The sequence below is a fragment of the Pristiophorus japonicus genome, chromosome 4 (genome assembly GCF_044704955.1).
Source record: "Pristiophorus japonicus isolate sPriJap1 chromosome 4, sPriJap1.hap1, whole genome shotgun sequence".
Taxonomy (NCBI): domain Eukaryota; kingdom Metazoa; phylum Chordata; class Chondrichthyes; family Pristiophoridae; genus Pristiophorus; species Pristiophorus japonicus.
The window spans coordinates 3168578-3193941 of record NC_091980.1 but is presented as its reverse complement, the minus strand read 5'-3'; the positions used below and the strand labels follow the sequence as shown (position 1 = coordinate 3193941).

General features: G+C 51.4%; 1 protein-coding gene across 1 annotated transcript in view; it reads right to left on the bottom strand.

The window, feature by feature from the left end:
- LOC139262813 (F-BAR and double SH3 domains protein 2-like) overlaps positions 1-25364 on the bottom strand; it is a 70556-nt gene that overhangs the window by 24857 nt on the left and 20335 nt on the right. Inside the window, exons 4-5 of the mRNA XM_070877971.1 lie at positions 5249-5322; positions 1429-1573 (exon numbers count right to left, since the gene is read on the bottom strand). Coding sequence (XP_070734072.1) covers positions 1429-1573; positions 5249-5322 — 219 coding nt within the window. The remainder of the gene's footprint in view (positions 1-1428; positions 1574-5248; positions 5323-25364) is intronic.

Genomic DNA, 25364 nt, shown 5'->3' with positions numbered 1-25364 from the left:
AGACAGCACAGTGGGAGAATTAGGCGGACTATGCTGACACTTCAGTGTGTGGGTCACTGAAAGCCCCTGTTTATTGGTAATCGCAGATATCGGGGTTTGATTACATAATACGTGCATATACACAATACTGAAAATATACGACTCATTGGACTAAGGGGAGAGAATGGGGCAGTGGGATTAGTTTGGGGATTGATACAGGGCTATTGGGAGAGAGTGGGGCAGTGGGATTAGTTTGGGGATTGATACTGGGCTATGGGGAGAGAGTGGGGCAGTGGGATTAGTTTGGGGATTGATACAGGGCTATTGGGAGAGAGTGGGGCAGTGGGATTAGTTTGGGGATTGATACAGGACTATGGGGAGAGAGCGGGGCAGTGGGATTAGTTTGGAGATTGATACAGGACTATGGGGAGAGAGCAGGGCAGTGGGATTAGTTTGGGGATTGATACAGGGCTATTGGGAGAGAGTGGGGCAGTGGGATTAGTTTGGGGATTGATACAGGGCTATGGGGAGAAAGCAGGGCAGTGGGATTAGTTTGGGGATTGATGCAGGGCTATGGGGAGAGAGTGGGGCAGTGGGATTAGTTTGGGGATTGATACAGGGCTATGGGGAGAGAGTGGGGCAGTGGGATTAGTTTGGGGATTGATACAGGGCTATGGGGAGAGAGTGGGGCAGTGGGATTAGTTTGGGGATTGATACAGGGCTATGGGGAGAGAGTGGGGCAGTGGGATTAGTTTGGGGATTGATACAGGACTATGGGGAGAGAGCGGGGCAGTGGGATTAGTTTGGGGATTGATACAGGACTATGGGGAGAGAGTGGGGCAGTGGGATTAGTTTGGGGATTTATACAGGACTATGGGGAGAGAGCGGGGCAGTGGGATTAGTTTGGGGATTGATACAGGACTATGGGGAGAGAGCGGGGCAGTGGGATTAGTTTGGAGATTGATGCAAGACTATGGGGAGGGAGCGGGGCAGTGGGATTAGTTTGGGGATTGATACAGGACTATGGGGAGAGAGCGGGGCAGTGGGATTAGTTTGGGGATTGATACAGGACTATGGGGAGAGAGCGGGGCAGTGGGATTAGTTTGGGGATTGATACAGGACTATGGGGAGAGAGCGGGGCAGTGGGATTAGTTTGGGGATTGATACAGGGCTATGGGGAGAGAGTGGGGCAGTGGGATTAGTTTGGGGATTGATGCAGGGCTATGGGGAGAGAGCGGGGCAGTGGGATTAGTTACAAAGATTCAGTACAAAGACGACGGGCCGAATGGCTGGTGTCGTGCTGGTTAAATGCTGATCTCCCGGAGCCTGCGGGCGAGGGGCTCATTGTACAACTGGTCGAATACATCTGTCGCTCTCAGTGATGCCCGGAGCCGGCGTGGAGCAGAGTGAGGAGGGAGACCCCTCAGCCTCGGGGGGCAAACCTCTCACCTTCTTCAGTCTCAGGTCCTTGGCCGAACGCACGGTCTTCCCTGCCTCCGTGTTGACCATCCGATAACTTTCTGCAGCCGCAGTCCGCGCGAGTCCCAGCTGGACTGTCGCTTCGATGGCGGATCGCCAGACCGCGGAGGTGGTCCTGGAAAATACACGGGAACAGGTCATTCAGCCCCTCGAGCCTGTTCCGCCATTCAATTAGATCATGGCTGATCTGTGACCTAACTCCATCTACCCGTGTGGGTTCCGTTGATACCCTTACCCAACAACAATCTCAGTCTTGAAAGCTCCAATTGACCCCCAACATCCACAGCCTTTTTGTGGGGAGAGAGTTCCAGATTCCCAGCACCCTTTGTGTGAAGAAGTGCTTCCTGACGTCACTCTCAACGGCCGGGCTCTGATTTTAAGGTGACACCCCCTTGTTCTGGACTCCCCCCACCAGAGGGAATAGTTTCTCTCGATCTACCCTATTGAATCCTTTAATCATCTTAAACACCTCAAAAGATCTCCCCTTAATCTTCTATATTCAAAGGAATACTAGCCGGGTCTTTTCAACCTGTACTCACAATGTAACCCTCCAAGCCCAGGTTTCATAAGAACATAAGAATTAGGTGCAGGAGTAGGCCATTCAGCCCCTCGAGCCTGCACCACCATTCAATAAGATCATGGCTGATCATTCCCTCAGTTCCCCTTTCCTGCTTTCTCTCCATACCCCTTGATCCCTTTAGCCGTAAAGGCCACATCTAACTCCCTTTTGAATATATCTAACAAACTGGCCTCAACAAGAGAGCGAAAGAGAGAAAGTGAGAGAGAAAGAAGAGAAAGAGTAAGAGAGAGAACGAGAAAGAGAAAGAGAAAGAGAGAGAGAGATAGAGAAAAAGAGACAGAGAAAGAGAGAGAGAGATAAAGAGAGAGAGAGAAAGAGATAAAGAGAAATAGAGAAATACAGAGAGAAAAAGCACGAGATAGAAAGAGAGAAAGAGAGAGAGAAAGAAAGAGAGCGAGCGAGAGAGTGCGAGAGCGAGAGAGATAGAGAGAGAGATTAAGGGATACGGAGCCAAGGCATCAGCCATGATCACATCGAATGGCAGAGAGGCTTGAGGGGCAGAATGGCCTCCTCCTGTTCTTTGTTTGTGGAATGCCCACTTTGAATAAGTTTTTCTCTTCTCTCCGATGGGATTTCTGTTTGTCCTTTTTACCTTGTGCGCTTTCATTGCTGTCTGTTTGCTTTCTGGGCTTTGATCTTGGCTTCCATCACCACCCCCGTCTGCCTTGTAGGTGGGGTTGGGGGATATGGGGAGAAGGTGGGTAGGTGGGGTTGGGGGATATGGGGAGAAGGTGGGTAGGTGGGGTTGGGGGATATGGGGAGAAGGTGGGTGGGTGGGGTTGGGGGATATGGGGAGAAGGTGGGTAAGTGGGGTTGGGGGATATGGGGAGAAGGTGGGTAGGTGGGGTTGGGGGATATGGGGAGAAGGTGGGTGGGTGGCGTTGGGGGATATGGGGAGAAGGTGGGTAGGTGGGGTTGGGGGATATGGGGAGAAGGTGGGTAAGTGGGGTTGGGGGATATGGGGAGAAGGTGGGTGGGTGGGGTTGGGGGATATGGGGAGAAGGTGGGTAGGTGGGGTTGGGGGATATGGGGAGAAGGTGGGTAGGTGGGGTTGGGGGATATGGGGAGAAGGTGGGTGGGTGGGGTTGGGGGATATGGGGAGAAGGTGGGTAGGTGGGGTTGGGGGATATGGGAGAAGGTGGGTAGGTGGGGTTGAGGGATATGGGGAGAAGGTGGGTGGGTGGGGTTGGGGGATATGGGGAGAAGGTGGGTAGGTGGGGTTGGGGGATATGGGAGAAGGTGGGTAGGTGGGGTTGAGGGATATGGGGAGAAGGTGGATAGGTGGGGTTGGGGATATGGGGAGATGGTGGGTGGGTGGGGTTGTTCTCAGATATGGATGGTGTTCCATGAATGACAAAAGAATAAGACAGAATACGCTGGGGTCACGACACAGAGCTGCAAGGGCAATATATTTAACAACGAGCATTCTGGTGAAACACAGACTGTACATTCTGGGGGAAAATAACAGGTCATGCTGAGAATGGAAGTGCTATCTGATAGTGGAAGTGGCGGACAGATTGCTGAGCTGGTGCTGTGCAGAGATAATTGGAGCAGTTTAGATGCATTGAACGTTTGACGTCAGCGCTGTGTGAATATTCACTGACAGTTAGCAGCCACAAAACTAACGCTTTGTGGAAAGCAGCTTCTCCCAGCCCCAGCGTGTCGCGGATACATCAGTCCAGTCACCCACGCTCGCTATGTCAGCTCCCAATAACAGTCCCCTTTAGAAGGCCACAAGACAAGAGAGAGAGAGAGAGAGAGAGAGAGGTTTTGAGAGAGTCCGAGGTCACAGTGCGAGTTCTGACTCGTCACAAACCCCGAGTGCTCCGAACAGACACAACCTCTCCCGTTGTAGACACGGAGCGGCACAATTTAATGACACAAAACAATTGGTGACTCAAACTGTGCTGTGTGACACCGCAACAGTTGTCAGCCGGAACTCAGTGGGTCACATCGCCGCCTCCGAATCAGACCATCGTGGGTCAAAGTCCCACTCCACACACTTCAGCACAAAGTCCAGGCTGACACTCCCAGTACAGTACTGAGGGAGCGCCGCACTGTCAGAGGGGCAGTACTGAGGGAGTGTTGCACTGTCGGAGGGGCAGTACTGAGGGAGTGTTGCACTGTCAGAGGGGCAGTACTGAGGGAGTGTTGCACTGTCGGAGGGGCAGTACTGAGGGAGCGTTGCACTGTCGGAGGGGCAGTACTGAGGGAGCGCCGCACTGTCGGAGGGGCAGTACTGAGGGAGCGTTGCACTGTCGGAGGGGCAGTACTGAGGGAGTGCCGCACTGTCGGAGGGGCAGTACTGAGGGAGCGTTGCACTGTCGGAGGGGCAGTACTGAGGGAGCGTTGCACTGTCGGAGGGGCAGTACTGAGGGAGTGCCGCACTGTCGGAGGGGCAGTACTGAGGGAGCGTTGCACTGTCGGAGGGGCAGTACTGAGGGAGTGCCGCACTGTCGGAGGGGCAGTACTGAGGGAGCACCGCACTGTCGGAGGGGCAGTACTGAGGGAGTGCCGCACTGTCGGAGGGGCAGTACTGAGGGAGTGCCGCACTGTCGGAGGGGCAGTACTGAGGGAGCGTTGCACTGTCGGAGGGGCAGTACTGAGGGAGTGCCGCACTGTCGGAGGGGCAGTACTGAGGGAGCGCCTCACTGTCGGAATTGCCGTCATTCCGATGAGATGTTAAACCAAGGCCCCGTCTGCCCCCTCAGGTAAAAGATCCCACAGCACTATTCAAGAGGAGCAGGGGAATTATCCCCGGTGTCCTGGGACCAATAGTTATCCCTGAACCAACATCACTAAAGCCGATTATCTGGGTCATTATCGCATTGCTGAGTGTGGGAGCTTGCTGTGCGCAAATTGGCTGCCGCGTTTCCCACATTACAACAGTGACTACACTTCAAAAGTACTTCATTGGCTGTAAAGCGCTTTGGGATGTCGGGTGGTCGTGAAAGGCACCATACAAATGCACATTCTTTCTTTGTGCTGGAATTGATTCTCGGGACGTGGCCGGCATTTATTGCCCATCCCTAATTGCCCGTGAGCCCCAGCCTTGAACCGCTGCAGTCTGTGTGGTGAAGGTGCTCCCACAGTGCTGTGTTGCTAGGGAGGGAGTTCCAGGATTTTGAGGGATGTAAAATGGCTGCCGAGTCGCTCGATCTACCCCAAGGGGTCCTGACAGGAAGCGGAGTTCCCGGATACGGCCCTTACCTGTTGTCATTTGTCTCCGGTTTTCCGCGATTCCAGTCTTTCTTCAAGTACTGCCCGGCCAACCTCTGCAAGGCCTGAAACAAAAGGGGGTCACCGTGAGCAGCGAAAGGACCCAGCAAGGGAAATGTCCGACAGGGATAACTGCGGCCATCTCGGCCACATCGCTAAATCCCGCCCCGAAGCTCAGTGCGAGAACAATCTAGAAAGGTCAGCACTTCGCTCTTTCATGACTGAGAAATTGAGAAAAGACCCAACTCACCAGGACAAACCTGATCCTGTATCTCCATCAGTAACTGAATCAAACAAGCCAGGTCACGCACTGTCACACTCTCCCACCCATTGAATCCCCTCCCACAGCCCATGTACACTCTCCCCTATCACGGACCCTACCCACCCACTGAATCCCCTCCCACAGCCCATGGACACTCTCCCCTATCACGGACCCTACCCACTGAATCCCCTCCCACAGCCCATGGACACTCTCCCCTATCATCGACTCTCCCACCCATTGAATCCCCTCCCACAGCCCATGTACACTCTCTCCTATCACGGACCCTACCCACCCACTGAATCCCCTCCCACAGCCCATGGACACACTCCCCTATCACGGACCCCACCCACCCATTGAATCCCCTCCCACAGCCCATGGACACACTCCCCTATCACGGACCCTACCCACTGAATCCCCTCCCACAGCCCATGTACACTCTCCCCTATCACGGACCCTACCCACCCACTGAATCCCCTCCCACAGCCCATGTACACTCTCCCCTATCATCGACTCTCCCACCCATTGAATCCCCTCCCAAAGCCCATGGACACTCTCCCCTATCACGGACCCTACCCACCCATTGAATCCCCTCCCACAGCCCATGGACACACTCCCCTATCATGGACCCCACCCACTGAATCTCCTCCCACAGCCCATGTACACTCTCCCCTATCATCGATCCTACCCTACCCATTGAATCCCCTCCCACAGCTCATGGACACACTCCCCTATCATGGACCCCACCCACTGAATCTCCTCCCACAGCCCATGGACACTCTCCCCTATCATCAACTCTCCCACCCACTGAATCCCCTCCCACAGCCCATGTACACTCTCCCCTATCATCGATCCTACCCTACCCATTGAATCCCCTCCCACAGCCCATGTACACTCTCCCCTATCATCAACTCTCCCACCCACTGAATCCCCTCCCACAGCCCATGGACACTCTCCCCTATCACGGACCCCACCCATTGAATCCCCTCCCACAGCCCATGGACACTCTCCCCTATCACGGACCCCACCCACTGAATCCCCTCCCACAGCCCATGGACACTCTCCCCTATCACGGACCCCACCCACTGAATCCCCTCCCACAGCCCATGGACACTCTCCCCTATCACGGACTGTTCCACCCACCCATTGAATCCCCTCCCACAGCCCATGGACACTCTCCCCTATCACGGACTGTTCCACCCACCCATTGAATCCCCTCCCACAGCCCATGGACACTCTCCCCTATCACGGACTGTTCCACCCACTGAATCTCCCGAGTGAAAGTTCTGTAAAAGCACACCAGCTTGCATTTATATCGTCTGAAACTCAGCTGTCCCGTGTCCTAACTCTCACTAAGACCCATTAACCCATCACCCCCTGTGCTCGCTGACCTACATTGGCTCCCGGTTAAGCAACGCCTCTATTTCAAAATTCTTCTCCTTTGTTTTCAAATCCCTCCATGGCCCTCGCCCCCTCCCTATCTCTGTAATCTCCTCCAGCCCCACAAACCCTCCCACCCTCCAGAGATGTCTGCACTCCTCTAATTCTGCCCCCTTGACCATCCCTGATTATAATCGCTCCACCATTGGTGGCTGTGCCTTCAGCTGCCTGGGCCCCAAGCTCTGGAACTCCCTCCCTAAACCTCTCCGCCTCTCTCTCCTTCTTTAATAGGCTCCTTAACTTTCCTCGATTTCAAAATTCTCATCCTTATTTTCAAATCCTTCTATGGCCTCACCCCTCCCTATCTCTGTAATCTCCTCCAGCCCCACAACCCATTTAAAACGGAGATGAGGAGGAATTTCTTCTCTCTGAGGGTTGTAAATCTGTGGAATTCTCTGCCCCAGAGAGCTGTGGAGGCTGGGTCATTGAATATATTTAAGGTGGAGATAGACAGATTTTTGAGCGATAAGGGAGTGAAGGGTTATGGGGAGCGGACAGGGAAGTGGAGCTGAGTCCATGATCAGATCAGCCATGATCTTATTGAATGGTGGAGCAGGCTTGAGGGGCCGAATGGCCAACTCCTGCTCCTATTTCTTATGTTCTTCTGTTGAACCCCCCCCGAGATGTCTACGCTCCTCTAATTCTGCCCCCCTGAGCATCCCTGATTATAATCGCTCCACCATCGGTGGCCGTGCCTTCTGTTGCCTGGGCCCCAAGCTCTGGAACTCCCTCCCTAAACCTCTCCGCCTCTCTACCTCTCTCTCCTACTTCAATATGCTGCTTAAAACCTCCCTCTTTGACCCAGCTTTTGGTCACCTGCCCTAATTTCTATTTATGCGGCTCAGTGTCAAATTTTTATCTCATAATCCTCCTGTGAAGTGCCGTGGGAAGTTTCACTACGTTATAAATACAAGCTGTGTTCTCTCTGTCTGCCCCTCTGATTCTGACTCTCTCCGATTCTCTGACACTCTCTCAGTGGCAAGTTTTCTTTGATAATGATCCCGTGAAGACCCTTGGGGCGTTTTAGTACGCTAAAGGTGCTGTATAAATGCTATTGAAAGGTTGTGTGAAACACTTGGTGTTGGTGCTGGGTTTGTACGGCCAGCCCCCAGAGAACTTGGCTGGTGAACAGCAACATGAATGGATTCTCGCTCTGTCTAACTCCACCCTCGCTCCCGCATCGCACGGCCTCACCGAATTCAACACCAAGCCGTCGCTGAGCTCAGGCGAGGTGTTCAAACAGTGCCCCCTCCCCCCACCCCCCGGGAGTTCACACCGGACCCGATGAACGAGGTGTCTGTGGTCGCTCAGTAACAGTTCACTGCGATATCGGAGTGCAGTGCGGACATTGGAGAGTGTGGGCTTTATCCCATTCTCTTGGACCAGTTTTGAGAATCGTAGAATCGTACAGCACAGGAGCAGGCCATTCGGCCCATCGAGTCTGTGTCGGCTATGTCAAAGGCCAATCCAGTTAGTCCCCATATTCCTGCAACTTTTTCTCCTTCAAATATTTATCCAACTCCCTTTTGAAGACTACGATTGAATCTGTCTCCACCACTCTCTCAGGCCGTGCATTCCAGATCCTAACCACTCGTAAAAGCGTTTCCTCAACTCCCCCTCTTGTTCTTTGACCAATCACCTTAAATCTGTGTCCCTCTGGTTACTGACCCTCCTTATTTACTCTATTAAAACCCTCATGATTGTGAACACCTCGATCAAATCTCCTCTCAACCTTCTCTGCTCCAAGGAGAACAACCCCAGCTTCTCCAATCTATCCACGTCACTGAAGTCCCTCATCCCTGGAACCATTCTGATCAATCTCTTCCGTACCCTCTCCAAAGCCTTCATGTCCTGGTTATACAAATATCGGTGATTGGCCGAGGGGGGGAAGCGGTTGTTAAACCGGGTGGGGCAGTTGGAGGTCGAGGAGGTCATGTGATGAACCCTCCAGATCCCACCAGAGTTCCAACCCTCCACAGGACACGGATTAACCCCACCTTCATTCTGTCGTGTATGTATCTGTAAGCATGCTCACAGGTTTGTAAAGCTGTTGACCTGATCTTTGGGCACCCTGTGCGGAGGGGAGCGGGTAGGTCCGAGGGCCTCCTCGTAGGACTGCTCCTGGGCACGGCCAAGGGGGCCATCAGCCGGTCCAGGCAGCGGGCGGTCGAGGGGGTCATTCAGCCTGACTGCCTGCCTCTCTTCCGCGGTTCCATCCGGGCCAGGGTGTCCCTGGAGATGGAGCATGCGGTGTCCACCGGTACGCTCGCGGCCTTCCGCGAGAGGTGGGCGCCGGAGGGACTGGAGTGCATCATCACCCCCGGCAACCAAATTTTAATTTGTTTTAAGGTTTTGTTAAAGTTCAAAATGTTAATTTGTGGGTTCTAGTGCTAAAAGGGAGCATTTGATTTATGTTTCAACTGAAATAGTTGTAGAGCTGTTGAGTTGGGAGTGGCTTAGCCGGTCATGTGATGTTCATAAGTCTCAATAAAACCCCAGCCAGTTGGGTTCGGGGGATTCACGATGAGGCAGGTGGTTGTGAGCCTGGTGGATGAACAGGTAATGTGTAGTGTGGTTGTTAAACCTTTGCTAATAAACCAACTAGTTCTTAATAGCAATGTGTTGCTATGGATTCTTAAGCAAAGAACCCATGAAGCAAATACATTATAGTCTCCAAGTCTAGAAGGCAGCTGATCCACAAGGGTTTGTACCATCACAAGACGTTTGCACAGGATACCAGCATGCCCCCACCCACGCCTGTCCCCACTCCCTCTCTCCAAGTACTATTTCCCAGCTAAGGCCACTGTGGGAGCACCTTCACCACACGGACTGCAGTGGTTCAAGAAGGCGGCTCACCACCACCTTCTCAAGGGGCAATTAGGGATGGGCAATAAATGCTGCCGACTATGAACATAGGAGGTTGAATAGTTCCAATCGAGCCAAGCTCAGGAGTTAGACTGACTCTCGAGTCGCATCTTTCACACAGCACAGAACCAGGCCATTTGGCACAACAGATCCATGCCGGCGTTTATGAAATGTGAGGAGGACAAAGAGCCTACAAAGGGATATAGGCAGGTTAAGTGGGCAGGCAATAAGGAGGCACCAGTGATGTCTCCTCAAGATCCTACAAATCCCCTGGGAGGACAGACGCACCAACGTTAGCGTCCTCGACCAGGCCAACATTCCCAGCATTGAAGCACTGACCACACTCGACAAGCTCCGTTGGGCAGGGCCACATTGTCCGCATGCCTGACACGAGACTCCCAAAGCAAGCGCTCTACTCGGAACTCCTTCACGGAAAACTAGCCAAAGGTGGGCAGCGGAAACATTACAAGGACACCCTCAAAGCCTCCCGGATAAAGTGCAACATCCCCACTGACACCTGGGAGTCCCTGGGCCCAAAGACCAGTCCACCCTCAGTGGAGGAAGTGCATCCGGGAGGGCGCTGAGCACCTCGAGTCTCGTCGCCGAGAGCATGCAGAAACCAAGCGCAGGCAGCGGAAGGAGCGTGCGGCAAACCAGTCCCACCCTCCCCTTCCCTCAACCACTGTCTGTCCCACCTGTGACAGGGACTGTGGCTCTCGTATTGGACTGTTCAGTCACCTAAGGGCTCATGCTAAGAGTGGAAGCAAGTCTTCCTGTATCCCGAGGATCTGCCTATGATGATGGTGGCAGATGGAGTATAATGTGGGGAAATGTGAGGTTAGTCACTTTGGTCGGAAGAATAGAAAAACAGAATATTGTTTAAATGGTGAGAAACGTTGGTGTTCAGAGAGAATTGGGTGTCCTTGTGCAGGAAACACAGAGAGTTAGTATGGAGGTACAGCAAGCAATCAGGAAGACAAAGGGTATGTTGTCCTTTAATATGGCAGGGGGATGGGAACCAATGCAGGGAGACAGAGGGAAACAAAAAGGAGCCAAAAGCAAAAGACAGAAAGGAGATGAGGAAAAGTGGAGGGCAGAGAAACCCAAGGCAAAGAACAAAAAGGGCCACTGTACAGCAAAATTCTAGAAGGACAAAGGGTGTTAATAAAACAAGCCTGAAGGCTTTGTGTCTTAATGCAAGGAGTATCCGCAATAAGGTGGATGAATTAATTGTGCAAATAGATGTTAACAAATATGATGTGATTGGGATTACGGAGACGTGGCTCCAGGATGATCAGGGCTGGGAACTCAACATTCAGGGGTATTCAACATTCAGGAAGGATAGAATAAAAGGAAAAGGAGGTGGGGTAGCATTGCTGGTTAAAGAGGAGATTAATGCAATAGTTAGGAAAGACATTAGCTTGGATGATGTGGAATCTACATGGGTAGAGCTGCAGAACACCAAAGGGCAAAAAACGTTAGTAGGAGTTGTGTACAGACCTCCAAACAGTAATAGGGATGTTGGGGAGGGCATCAAACAGGAAATTAGGGGTGCATGCAATAAAGGTGCAGCAGTTATAATGGGTGACTTTAATATGCACATAGATTGGGCTAGCCAAACTGGAAGCAATACGGTGGAGGAGGATTTCCTGGAGTGCATAAGGGATGGTTTTCTAGACCAATATGTTGAGGAACCAACTAGGGGGGAGGCCATCTTAGACTGGGTGTTGTGTAATGAGAGAGGATTAATTAGCAATCTCATTGTGCGAGGCCCCTTGGGGAAGAGTGACCATAATATGGTGGAATTCTACATTAGGATGGAGAATGAAACAGTAATTTCAGAGACCATGGTCCAGAACTTAAAGAAGGGTAACTTTGAAGGTATGAGGCGTGAATTGGCTAGGATAGATTGGCGAATGATACTTAGGGGGTTGACTGTGGATGGGCAATGGCAGACATTTAGAGACCGCATGGATGAAGTACAACAATTGTACATTCCTGTCTGGCGTAAAAATAAAAAGGGGAAGGTGGCTCAACCGTGGCTATCTAGGGAAATCAGGGATAGTATTAAAGCCAAGGAAGTGGCATACAAATTTGCCAGAAATAGCAGCGAACCTGGGGACTGGGAGAAATTTAGAACTCAGCAGAGGAGGACAAAGGGTTTGATTAGGACAGGGAAAATGGAGTACGAGAAGAAGCTTGCAGGGAACATTAAGGCGGATTGCAAAAGTTTCTATAGGTATGTAAAGAGAAAAAGGTTGGTGAAGACAAACGTAGGTCCCCTGCAGTCAGAATCAGGGGAAGTCATAACGGGGAACAAAGAAATGGCGGATCAATTGAATAAGTACTTTGGTTCGGTATTCACTAAGGAGGATACAAACAACCTTCCGGATATAAAAGGGGTCAGAGGGTCTAGTAAGGAAGAGGAACTGAGGGAAATCTTTATTAGTCGGGAAATTGTGTTGGGGAAATTGATGGGATTGAAGGCCGATAAATCCCCAGGGCCTGATGGACTGCATCCTAGAGTACTTAAGGAGGTGGCCTTGGAAATAGCGGATGCATTGACAGTCATTTTCCAACATTCCATTGACTCTGGATCAGTTCCTATGGAGTGGAGGGTAGCCAATGTAACCCCACTTTTTAAAAAAGGAGGGAGAGAGAAAACAGGGAATTATAGACCGGTCAGCCTGACCTCAGTAGTGGGTAAAGTGATGGAATCAATTATTAAGGATGTCATAGCAGTGCATCTGGAAAATGGTGACATGATAGGTCCAAGTCAGCATGGATTTGTGAAAGGGAAATCATGCTTGACAAATCTTCTGGAATTTTTTGAGGATGTTTCCAGTAAAGTGGACAAGGGAGAACCAGTTGATGTGGTATATTTGGACTTTCAGAAGGCTTTCGACAAGGTCCCACACAAGAGATTAATGTGCAAAGTTAAAGCACATGGGATTGGGGGTAGTGTGCTGACGTGGATTGAGAACTGGTTGTCAGACAGGAAGCAAAGAGTAGGAGTAAACGGGTACTTTTCAGAATGGCAGGCAGTGACTAGTGGAGTGCCGCAAGGTTCTGTGCTGGGGCCCCAGCTGTTTACATTGTACATTAATGATTTAGACGAGGGGATTAAATGCAGTATCTCCAAATTTGCGGATGATACTAAGTTGGGTGGCAGTGTGAGCTGCGAGGAGGATGCTATTAGGCTGCAGAGTGACTTGGATAGGTTAGGTGAGTGGGCAAATGCATGGCAGATGAAGTATAATGTGGATAAATGTGAGGTTATCCACTTTGGTGGTAAAAACAGAGAGACAGACTATTATCTGAATGGTGACAGATTAGGAAAAGGGGAGGTGCAAAGAGACCTGGGTGTCATGGTACATCAGTCATTGAAGGTTGGCATGCAGGTACAGCAGGCGGTTAAGAAAGCAAATGGCATGTTGGCCTTCATAGCGAGGGGATTTGAATACAGGGGCAGGGAGGTGTTGCTACAGTTGTACAGGGCCTTGGTGAGGCCACACCTGGAGTATTGTGTACAGTTTTGGTCTCCTAACTTGAGGAAGGACATTCTTGCTATTGAGGGAGTGCAGCGAAGGTTCACCAGACTGATTCCCGGGATGGCGGGACTGACCTATCAAGAAAGATTGGATCAATTGGGATTGTATTCACTGGAGTTCAGAAGAATGAGAGGGGACCTCATAGAAACGTTTAAAATTCTGACGGGTTTAGACAGGTTAGATGCAGAAAGAATGTTCCCAATGTTGGGGAAGTCCAGAACCAGGGGTCACAGTCTGAGGATTAGGGGTAAGCCATTTAGGACCGAGATGAGGAGAAACTTCTTCACCCAGAGAGTGGTGAACCTGTGGAATTCTCTACCACAGAAAGTAGTTGAGGCCAATTCACTAAATATATTCAAAAGGGAGTTAGATGAAGTCCTTACTACTCGGGGGATCAAGGGTTATGGCGAGAAAGCAGGAAGGGGGTACTGAAGTTTCATGTTCAGCCATGAACTCATTGAATGGCGGTGCAGGCTAGAAGGGCTGAATGGCCTGCTCCTGCACCTATTTTCTATGTTTCTATGTTTCTATGTTTATTGCAAGGGGGTTGGAGTATAAGAGTAAGGAAGTCTTGCTACAACTGTACAGGGCCCTGGTGAGACCACACCTGGAGTACTGTGTACAATTCAGTCTCAGTATCTAAGGAAGGATATACTTACCTTGGAGGCGATGCAATGGTTCACCAGACTGATTCCTGAGATGAGTGGATTGTCCTATGAGGAGAGATTGAGTAGATTGAGCCGATACTCTCTGGAGTTTAGAAGAATGAGAGGTGATCTCATTGAAACATACAGATTCTGAGGGGGATTGACAGGGTAGATGCAGGGAGGGTGTTTCCCCCGGGGCTGGGGAGTCTAGAACCAGGGGTCACAGTCTCAGGATAAGGGGTTGGCCATTTAGGACTGAGATGAGGAGGAATTTCTTCACTCAGAGGGCGGTGAATCTTTGGAATTCTCTGCCCCAGAGGGCTGTGGAGGCTCAGTCTCTGAGTATATTCAAGGCTGAGATCGATAGATTTTTGGACTCTGGGGGAAATGAAGGGAAATGAAGGGATATGGGGATCGGGCGGGAAAGTGGAGTTCAGGTCGAAGATCAGCCACAATCTCATTGAATAGCGGAGCAGGCTCGAGGGGCCGAATAGCCGACTCCTGCTCCTAATTCTTATGTTCTTCACACCAGCCCCCTCTCACCCCTCTCCATCTCCCCCCATCACCATATCCTCCTATTCCTTTCTCCCTCATGTGTTTATCCAGCCTCCCCTTAAACGCATCGATACTATTCGCCTCAACCCCTCCCTGTGGCAGCGAGTTCCACATTCTCACCGCTCTCTGGGTAAAGAGGTTTCTCCTGAATTCCCCGTTGGGTTTATCAGTGACTGTCTGATATTGATGGCCCCTAGTTCTGGTCTCCCCCCCCCCACAGGGGGACACGTTTTCTTTATGTCTACCCCAATCAAACCCTTCGTCATTTTGAAGGCCACAGACACTGTTATCGAGAACTATTGACGCAGGATTTGGAATGGGCGGTTTGTGGCGACGGGTGAATGAGGCCCTGACAGCAGCTCTGTTGTTGGCCTGTTGCCAAGAGATAGATCAAAAGTTTGAATATACAACGACTTCCTTTAGACTGAGCGATGCAAGTGAACAAAGAGATTATGTCACCCGTACTCAAGATCAAAGTTATCGTGCTTTCGCAGAGGTGAGAGAGAGACATGCAGGCCCTTGGCAGTGACAACCACATTGCTCAGGATGAATGTACACATTTTCCACTGTGGTCACTGGTCAACGATCAAAAGCTGACTCCCCCCCAGACTTAACCAGCAGGAAGTGCCATTGAGAGTCCAGATAACTCCAAGGACGGCTGTAATTTAGGAGCAGCTCATGGCAGAGTTCCAGCTCCCCATTAGCGCGCCATTGCTGAGTATAGAGGTCACATGGAGCCGACAGTTAGAGCCAAGTCCATTCTGCTGATCTCTCCAGCCGAGAGTCTGCGCAACACAACTGATCATTGCTGGCCAAAATACCGGGACACAATCCCGGGACACAATCCCAGGACACAATCCCAGAACACAATCCCGGGACACAATCCCGGGACACAATCCCACAACACAATCCCGGGACACAATCCCGGGATTAGACACAATACCGGGACACAATCCCAGAACACAATCCCACGACACAATCCCGGGACACAATCCCACGACACAATCCCGGGACACAATCCCAGAACACAATCCCGGGACACAATCCCGGGACACAATCCAGGGACACAATCCCGGGACACAATCCCATGACACAATCCCGGGACACAATCCGGCGAACACAATCCCGGGACACAATCCCACGACACAATCCCGCGACACAATCCCGGGACACAATCCCGCGACACATCCCGCGACACAATCCCAGGACAGGGACAGGGACAGGGAGCAGCCCCCCATCCTGAGAAATCTTCTCTCACCCCCAAATCCCTCCCCGCCCCCCCCAAACCCCTCCCCCACTCCCAAACCCCTCGCTGTCCCCTCCCTACTCCCAAACCCCCCCATCGCACTCCTAAACCCCTCCACTCCCCCACTCCCAAACCCCTCCCCTCCCCCACTCCCAAACCCCTTCCCTCCCCCACACCCCTTCCCTCCCCACACTAAAACCCCTCCCCACTCCCAAACCCCCCCATCGCACTCCCAAACCCCTCCCCTCCCCCACTCCCAAACCCTCCCCTCCCCCACTCCCAAACCCCTCCCCTCCCCCACTCCCAAACCTCTCCCCTCCCCCACACCAAAACCCCTCCCCTCCCCCACTCCCAAACCTCTCCCCTCTCCCACTCCCAAACCCCTCCCCTCCCCCACTCCAAAACCCCTCCCCTCCCCCACTCCCAAACCCCTCCCCTCTCCCACTCCCAAACCCCTCCCCTCCCCCACTCCCAAACCTCTCCCCTCCCCCACACCAAAACCCCTCCCCACTTCCAAACCCCTCCACTCCCCACTCCCAAATCCCTCCCCATCCCAAACCCCTCCCACTCCCAGACCCCTCCCCTCCCCTCCCCCACTCCCAAACTCCTCCCCTCCCCCAAACCCCTCCCCTCCTCCACTCCCAAACCCCTCCCCTCCCCCAAACCCCTCCCCTCCCCCACTCCCAAACCCCTCTCCTCCCCCAAGCCCCTCCCCTCCCCTCCCCCTCCCCTCCACATTCCCAAACCGCTCCCCCACTCCCAAGCCCCTCCCTCACTCCAAAACCCCTCCCTGTCCCCTCCCCACTCCGAACCCCCTCTCCCGACCACTTCCCTGTCCCCTCCCCGACTCCCAATACGAAACCCTCCCCCTCGCCCACTTTGAAGTCCCTCCCCTTCCCCCACTCTGAAGCCCCGCCCCTTCCCCCTCCCCCACTCTGAAACCTATTCCTGTTCCGACAGTCCAAGCCAGATTGCAAAGAATCCAGTCAAACGGTCCCCGGGCTGAGGGATTTCAGTCATGTGGGGAGACTGGAGAAGCTGGGCATGTTCTCCTTAGACTACAGAAGGTTGATAAGAAGAAACACTTGCATTTCTTTTACGACCACCAGAACTCACAAAGCACTTTACAGCCAAAGAGTGTAGTCGCTGTTGTAATGTGGGAAACACAGCAGCCAATTTGCGCACAGCAAGCTCCCACACACAGCAATGTGATAATGATCCAGATCATCTATTTTTTTGTTATGTTGATTGAGGGATAAATATTGGCCCCAGGACACCGGGGAGAACTCCCCTGCTCTTCTTCAAAATAGTGGCCGTGGGATCTTTTACATCCACCTGAGAGAGCAGCAGACGGGGCCTCGGTTTAATGACTCATCTGAAAGATGGCACCTCTGACAGTGCGGCGCTCCCTCAGTACCGCCCCTCCGACAGTGCAACGCTCCCTCAGTACCGCCCCTCCGACAGTGCGGTGCTCCCTCAGTACTGCCCCTCCGACAGTGCGGCGCTCCCCCAGTACTGCCCCTCCGACAGTGCGGCGCTCCCTCAGTACTGCCTCTCCGACAGTGCGGCGCTCCCTCAGTACTGCCTCTCCGACAGTGCGGCGCTCCCTCAGCACTGCCCCTCCGACAGTGTGGCACTCCCTCAGCACTGCCCCTCCGACAGTGCGGCGCTCCCTCAGCACTGCCCCTCCGACAGTGCGGCGCTCCCTCAGTACTACACTGGAGTGTCAGCCTAGATTTTTGTGCTCAAATCCCTGGAGTGGGACTTGAACCCACGACCTTCTGACTCAGAGGCGAGAGAGAGCGAGTGCTGCCCACTGAGCCCCGGCTGACACAGAGACGGTTTGCTGGAGATGTCGAAATTGTTGTATATGTGGACTTGTATTTACTCTGTACAGCCACCAGAGGGCTCATCCCCTGGAGTCCCAAGGGATCCCATAATCCCTTGGGAGCACCTGTATTTAAGGAGGCCTCACAGGTTGGAGAGGCACTCTGGAGACCTGCAATAAAAGACTAAGGTCACACTTTACTTTGAGCTCACAGTGTTCAGTCTGACTCTTTCTCCATACACAACAGAAATTATGAAGGGTTTGAGAGAGTGAATAAGGAGACACTGTTCCCGGGGGCAGGAGGCTCGGTAACCAGAGGGACACAGATTGAATGCGATTGGCCAAAGAACCCGAGGGGGAGATGAGGAGAATGTGTTTACGCAGCGAGTTGTTGTGATCGGGAACGCGCTGCCTGAAAGGGCGATGGGAGCAGATTCAATAGTAACTTTCAAACCGGGAATTGGGTAAATAGTTGGAGGGGGAGAAAGTTGCCGGGCTGTGGGGGGTGCGTGGGGAGAGTGGGACTGATTGGATCGCCCTGTCACAGAGCCGGCACAGGCTCGATGGGCCCAATGGCTTCCTCCTGTGCTGTAAGATTGTGTGATACCAAATAAGGAGCAGCGTGAATTAGCTCAGCAAGATCATCTGTCTGATAAACGTTCAGATTCTGCAACTATAATACATTCTTATTACCACACAGATTGTTTAAATTCTGCTTTCTATTTGAATTCAGCCGGAATCTCCCTGTGTGCATCTAAAACTGCGGAAGATCTGGTTAAGTGTCGTGGTTAATGAAGGGAAGGAAACCGCGTTGACATCAGAGCAGCAAAAAGGGGCAGAGAGCGAGAGAGCGCGAGAGAGAGAGCGAGAGAGTGAGAGAGTGAGAGAGAGAGAACGAGAGAGAGGGAGAGCAAGAGAGCGAGAGAGAGAGAGAGCGAGAGAGAGCGCGAGACAGAGAGCGAAAGAGAGTGAGTGAGAGAGCGAGGGAGAAAGAGAGTGAGAGACACACAGAGAGAGAGAGAGACAGATTGTCATGTTTGTACTTTTGGGATCACTAGCCACTAGATGGCGTCACTGTTGGAGGCCATTGGGCTGCACGCACATGTGTGCAGACCAAGTATAAAAGGCCAGCCATTTTGTATATTAGTCACTTTGGGCCTTAATAAAACAGAGCCAAGGTCATACCTCTTGGAGTTAAACAGTACTCAGTCTAACAATTACTGCATACACATTTAGCAACGAGGCAACAAGAAACTTTACATGCAAAAATGAGCACAATTGGATTGTTGGAGCGATTTGTGGAAGGAGAAGATTGGGCAGACTTTGTGAGCCGCTGGAGCCAGTTCTTCGTGGCCAACAAATGGAGGAGGTCAGCGACACAGATCAGCGCCGGGCGATGTTCCTCACGGTTTGCGGTCCAGAAATTAATGGTCTGATGTGAGTCCAACAGAGAAGACGTATGAAGAATTGTGTACACTGGTATAGAACCACCTTAAGGCATCATCATCTCGAGATACAGATTTTACACGCACGTTCGCTCAGAGGGCCAGAATGCGGTGGAATTCGTTGCCGACCTGAGACGTCTAGCGGGACCGTGTAAGTTCGGGGCTGTGTTGGCAGACATGCTGCGGGACTTCTTTGTAATCGGCATCAACCACGAGGTGATCCTGCGTAAACTACTGGCGGTGGAGACGTTGGACTTGAACTGGGCCTTCACACTCGCTCAGTCATGCATGATGACGGATAGAAGTTGTTATGTGTGCAATAAAGGTACAAACTGAGTACTGTTTAACTGAACAGGTACACCCTTGGCTCTGCTTTATTTAGGCCCAAAGTGCCTGACTCTCAAAATGGCTGGCCTTTTATACCAGAGCAGCACCATGTGCGTGCTGCTCAGTGGTCTCCAACAATGACACCATCTGGTGGCTACAAACAGCATGTACATACATGACAATACCCTCCTCTGTGATCTTATCACAGTCTTTCACAGGTTGAGACAGTCCGGTGCTTTACGTTCCCAGGTTGACCGTCTCAGTTCGATTCCGGCCTTGGGTGAGTGTGCGGGGTCTGTTGTGGCTGCTGGCTGGATGACTGACTTGTTGGGGGTGGCAGTGGCCATGTCAGGAATTGCAAGTCCATTTTTATTGAACAAGTCCGTGATGGGAATTCCGGGATCACTGATGACCCTTGAACCCACTGAAGGCTGCTGGTAGGTTGGTTGGTCGTCGACGGTTTCTTCATCCGACTGCTCTGGCTCATCTGTGTGCCTCAGCTTTGTCTGATCCATGTGTTTCCTGCAAGTTTGCCCATTCTTGAGCTTAATAACAAAATACTCTGTTACCTTCCTTGGCCATGACCGTACCAGCGATCCATTTGGGACCCTGACCATAGTTCAACACATATACAGGATCATTAACAGAAATCTCGCGTGACACAGTTGCGCGATCGTGGTCCCCTTGTTGACTTTGTCTTCTGTATTCAACATGATTATTTAAATCCGTGTGTACCAGAGATAGCTTGGTCTTAAGACCTCGTTTCATCATGAGTTCAGCAGGCGAGACCCCTGTGAGTGTGTGGGGTCTTGTCCTGTAACTCAGCAGTATGCAGGACAAGCAGGTCTACAGTGACCCTTGGGTTACTCTCCTCATGCTTTGCTTGATAATTTGTACTGCACGTTCTGCTTGCCCATTGGACACAGGCTTGAACGGTGCTGACCTTACATGTTTTATGCCGTTAAGTTTCACAAACTCCTGAAACTCCTGACTGGTGAAGCACGACCCATTGTCGCTCACCACGATGTCAGGCAGACCATGTGTCGCGAACATGACATTGAGATTCTCTATGGTTGCCGAGGACGTACTGGATGACATGATTATGCATTCTATCCACTTCGAATAAGCGTCCACCACCACTAAAAACATCTTGCCCAGGAAGTGACCTGCAAAATCTACATGGATCCTGGACCAAGGTTTGGACGGCCATGACCACAGACTCAGCGGCGATTCCGCTGATGCTTTGCTGAGCTGCATGCAGGTGTTGCACTGATGCGCGCATGCTTCCAGCTCAGAATCAATTCCTGGCCACCATACGTGGGACCTGGCGATGGCCTTCATCATCACTATACCAGGATGTGTGCTGTGTAACTCACGCACAAACGTCTCTCTCCCTTTCTTGGGCATTACAACACGATTGTCTCACAATATGCAATCTGCATGACTAGACAGTTCGTCCTTGCAACAAATGTACAGTTACTTAGGTATGGCAGACCAATCACTTTTAAGGATGCAACCCTTTACCACGGATAATATCGGGTCCTGGCTGGTCCAGATCTTAACTTGTTGAGCCGTGACAGGGGTTCCTTCACTCTCAAAAGCATCCATGGTTAACAATAGGTCCGCCGGTTGTGGCGTTTCCACCTCCGGTGTGGGCAAAGGCAACCGGCTCAAAGCATCGGCACAATTCTCTGTGCCAGGTCTGTGGCGAATGACATAATCATAGGCAGATAATGTCAGCGGGATGACGCGGGATGAAGCGTTAGTATTGATACCTTTGCTCTCGGAAAACAACAAAATGAGCAGCTTGTGATCGGTCTCTAATTCAAACCTCAGACCGAACAGGTATTGATGCATCTTTTTAACACCGCACAAACACACTAAAGCTTCTTTTTTTACCATACTGTAGGCTCTTTCTGCTTTAGACAAACTTTTGGATTCATACGCAACAGGTTGAAATTTCCCCGACTCATTGGCTTGTTGTAACACACAACCAATTCCACATGACGATGCGTCACAGGCCAAAACTAAACGTTTACATGGGTCATAATGTACCAGCAGCTTGTTCGAGCAAAGAAGGTTGGTGGCTTTCTCGAAAGCTCTGTCTTGCAATGCGCCCCACACCCAGTTGTTGCCTGAAGGACGTTCTTGCTATTGAGGGAGTGCAGCGAAGGTTCACCAGACTGATTCCCGGGATGGCAGGACTGACATATGAGGAAAGAATGGATCGGCTAGGCTTATATTCACTAGAATTTAGAAGAATGAGATGGGATCTCATAGAAACATATAAAATTCTGACGGGATTGGACAGATTAGATGCAGGAAGAATGTTCCCGATGTTGGGGAAGTCCAGAACCAGGGGACACAGTCTAAGGATAAGGGGTAAGCCATTTCGGACTGAGATGAGGAGAAACTTCTTCACCCAGAGAATGGTGAACCTGTGGAATTCCCTACCGCAGAGAGTTGTTGAGGCCAGTTCGTTAGATATGTTCAAAAGGGAATTAGATGTGGCCCTTACGGCTAAAGGGATCAAGGGGTATAGAGAGAAAGCAGGAATGGGGTACTGAAGTTGAATGATCAGCCATGATTATATTGAATGGTGGTGCAGGCTCGAAGGGCCGAATAGCCTACTCCTGCACCTATTTTCTATGTTTCTATGTTTTCTCAATAGCATGTGCAATGGTTCAAGTAAGGTGTTCAATTTAGTTGGGAAGTTACCAAAGTAGTTGAGTAGACCCAGGAACGAACACAGCTCCGTCACATTCTGCGGCTTGGGTGCATGCTTGATGGCCTTGGTTTTCACATCAGTAGGTCTGATACCATCAGCGGAGATTTTCCTCCCGAGGAATTCGACCTCCGGTGCCATGAAGATGCACTTCGAGCGTTTCAGTCTGAGTCCCACTCTGTCCAGACGCAGTAGAACCTCTTCCAGGTTGTTCAGGTGTTCCTTGGAGTCACGACCGGTGATCAGGATGTTATCTTGGAACACGACGGTTCTGGGAACGGACTTCAGTCGACTTTCCATATTCCTCTGGAATATTGCTGCAGCCGAGCGAATTCCAAAAGGGCAGCTGTGGTAAATAAACATTCCTTTGTGTGTGTTAATGCACGTAAGTCTGTTCGACATCTCGACCAACTCCTGCGTCATGTAGGCCGACGTCAAGTCCAGTTTTGTGAACGACTTCCCTCCGGCTAGCATCGCAAACAAGTCATCAGCCTTCGGTAACGGGTACTGATCCTGTTTCAAAACCCTGTTGATCGTAGCCTTGTAGTCTCCACAGATTCTGACTGTGCCATCACTTTTCAGCACAGGAACAATGGGGCTGGCCCAATCATTAAATTTGACCAGTGATATGATCCCTTCACGCTGGAGTCTGTCCAGTTTAATTTCGACCTTCTCCCTCATCATATACGGCACTGCCCGAGCTTTATGATGGACGGGTCTTGCATCTGAGTCCATGTGGATCTGCACCTTGGCTCCCGTGAAGTTGCCGATACCCTGTTCGAACAGCGAGGGGAACTTGCTCAATACTTGGGCACATGTATCTTCCTCCGATGACAACGCCTTTATGTCATTCTGGTCGCATCTGATTTTCTCCAACCAGCTCCTGTCGAGCAGCATTGGGCCATTGCCTGGAACAATCCACATGGTAACTCGTGAACCGCACCGTTATATGACACATTAATTTGTGCACTGCCAATCACCTTTATCAGTTCTTTGGTGTACGTGTGCAGATTGGCGTTAACAGGGCTCAGCCTGGATCTCACAGTCTTAGTATCCCACAGCTTATTAAATGCCCTCTCGTTCATGATCGATTGACTCGTCCCTGTGTCCTGTTCCATCGATACCGGTGTCCCGTTAAACTTCACATTAATCAAAATTGGTTTACTCTTATGAAGGAGTACAAGCCATACACTTCCTCCTCTGGCATCTCAGATTGTGTATCCGGATCCACGCTAGTCTGACTCTCATCCTCCACGTGGTGTGTCACAGCACGCTTGCTCATCTGCGGATACTTGCGCCGGAGATGCCCCACTCTCAGACAGCCTTTGAAACTATATTGCTTAAATCGGCACTGCTGGTGCTGATGATTTCTCCCACAACGCCAACACGGAGAAGTCGGATACATTCCCGCTGGCGGACTTTGGGCAGCCACAGGTTTCGCAAACGCAGCCGGATAGGCCCTGCCATGTGCCGCTCTGCCGAACGGCGAATCAATCGCATTTACAGTACTTGCCGAGGTTCAGTTCTTCACCGGTATTTGCTTTAGACTCATGTCTGTCGACATACATGATTGAGCGATCTGGATGGCCCTTTTAAATCCAACTCCTCCACCGCCAGAAGTTTGCACTGGATCACCTCGTGGTTGATACCGATAACAAAGTCCCGCAGCATGTCTGCCAACACCGTCCCGAACTTGCACAGTCCCGCGAGACGTCTCAGGTCGGCTACGAATTCCGCCGCGCCCTGGCCCTCCGATCGAACGTGTGTATAAAACCCGTATCTCGAGATGATGATACCATCGTCTGGCTTGAGGTGCTCCCGTACCAATGTACACAACTCCTCGTATGTTTTCTCTGTTGGATCACTAGGCCTGAGTAGATTCTGTATCAGACCGTAGATCTTTGAACCGCACACAGTGAGGAACACGGCCCGACGCCGATCTGCATTTTGTTGGCCACGAAGTACTGGTTCAAACGGCTCACAAAGTCTGACCAATCTTCTCCCTCCACGAATCGCTCTCAAAATCCAATTGTGCTCATTTTGCAAACAAAGGTTCTTGTATTCTCGTCGCCAAATGTTATGTATGCAATAAAGGTTCAAACTGAGTAATGTTTAACTGAACAGGGTACACCCTTGGCTCTACTTTATTATGGCCCCAAGTGCCTGACTCTCAAAATGGCTGGCCTTTTATACCAGAGCAGCACCATGTGCGTGCTACTCAGTGGCCTCCAACAAGGACACCATCTGGTGGCTACAAACTGCATGTACACACATGACAATAGTCTCAAGCAGAGATCAGTGAAAAATCGAAACTCAGCAAGTATTGCAAATATGATTGATTTGGCTTTCCGCAGAGTGGCATATGGTGGGGCCTACTTGACTGCGTACGCAAAATCTGTGGCTGCCCAAAGTCCGCCAGCGGTAAAGTATCCGACTTCTCCGTGTTGGCGTTGTGGGGGAAATCACCGGCACCAGCAGTGCCGATTTAAGCAATATAGTTGCAAACGCTGTCTGAGAGTGGGGCATCTCCAGTGCAAGTGTCCGCAGATGAGCAAGCGTGCTGCGACACACCACGTGGAGGATGATGGTCAAACTAGCAAGGATCCGGATACGCAATCCGAGATACCAGAGGAGGAAGTGTATGGACTGTACTCGTTCCTAACTAAGAGCAAATCGATAATGATCAACGTGAAATTTAATGGGGTGCCGGTATCGATGGAACTGGACACGGGGGCGAGTCAATCGATAATGAGCCAGAGGGCATTCGACAAGCTGTGGGATACTAAGGCTGTGAGGCCCAGGCTGAGTCCAATCAATGCCAAGTTGCGCATATACAAAGAACTCATAACGGTGATTGGCAGTGCCACAATTAAAGTGTCGTATGACGGTGCTGTGCACGAGTTACCGCTATGGATTGTCGCAGGCAATGGCCCAACGCTGTTCGGCAGAAACGGGCTTGAAAAAATCAGATGCGATTGGAACGACATCAAGGCGTTGTCGTCGGAGGAAGATACATGTGCCCCAGTACTGAGCAAGTTCCCCTCACTGTTCAAACCAGGCATCAGCAACGTCATGGGAGCCAAGGTGCAGATCCACGAGGACTCGGATACAAGATCCATCTATCATAAAGCTCGGGTAGTTCCGTATATGATGAGGAAGAAGATCGAAATCGAACTAGATAGAGTCCAGCGTGAAGATTTCATATCACTGGTTGAATTT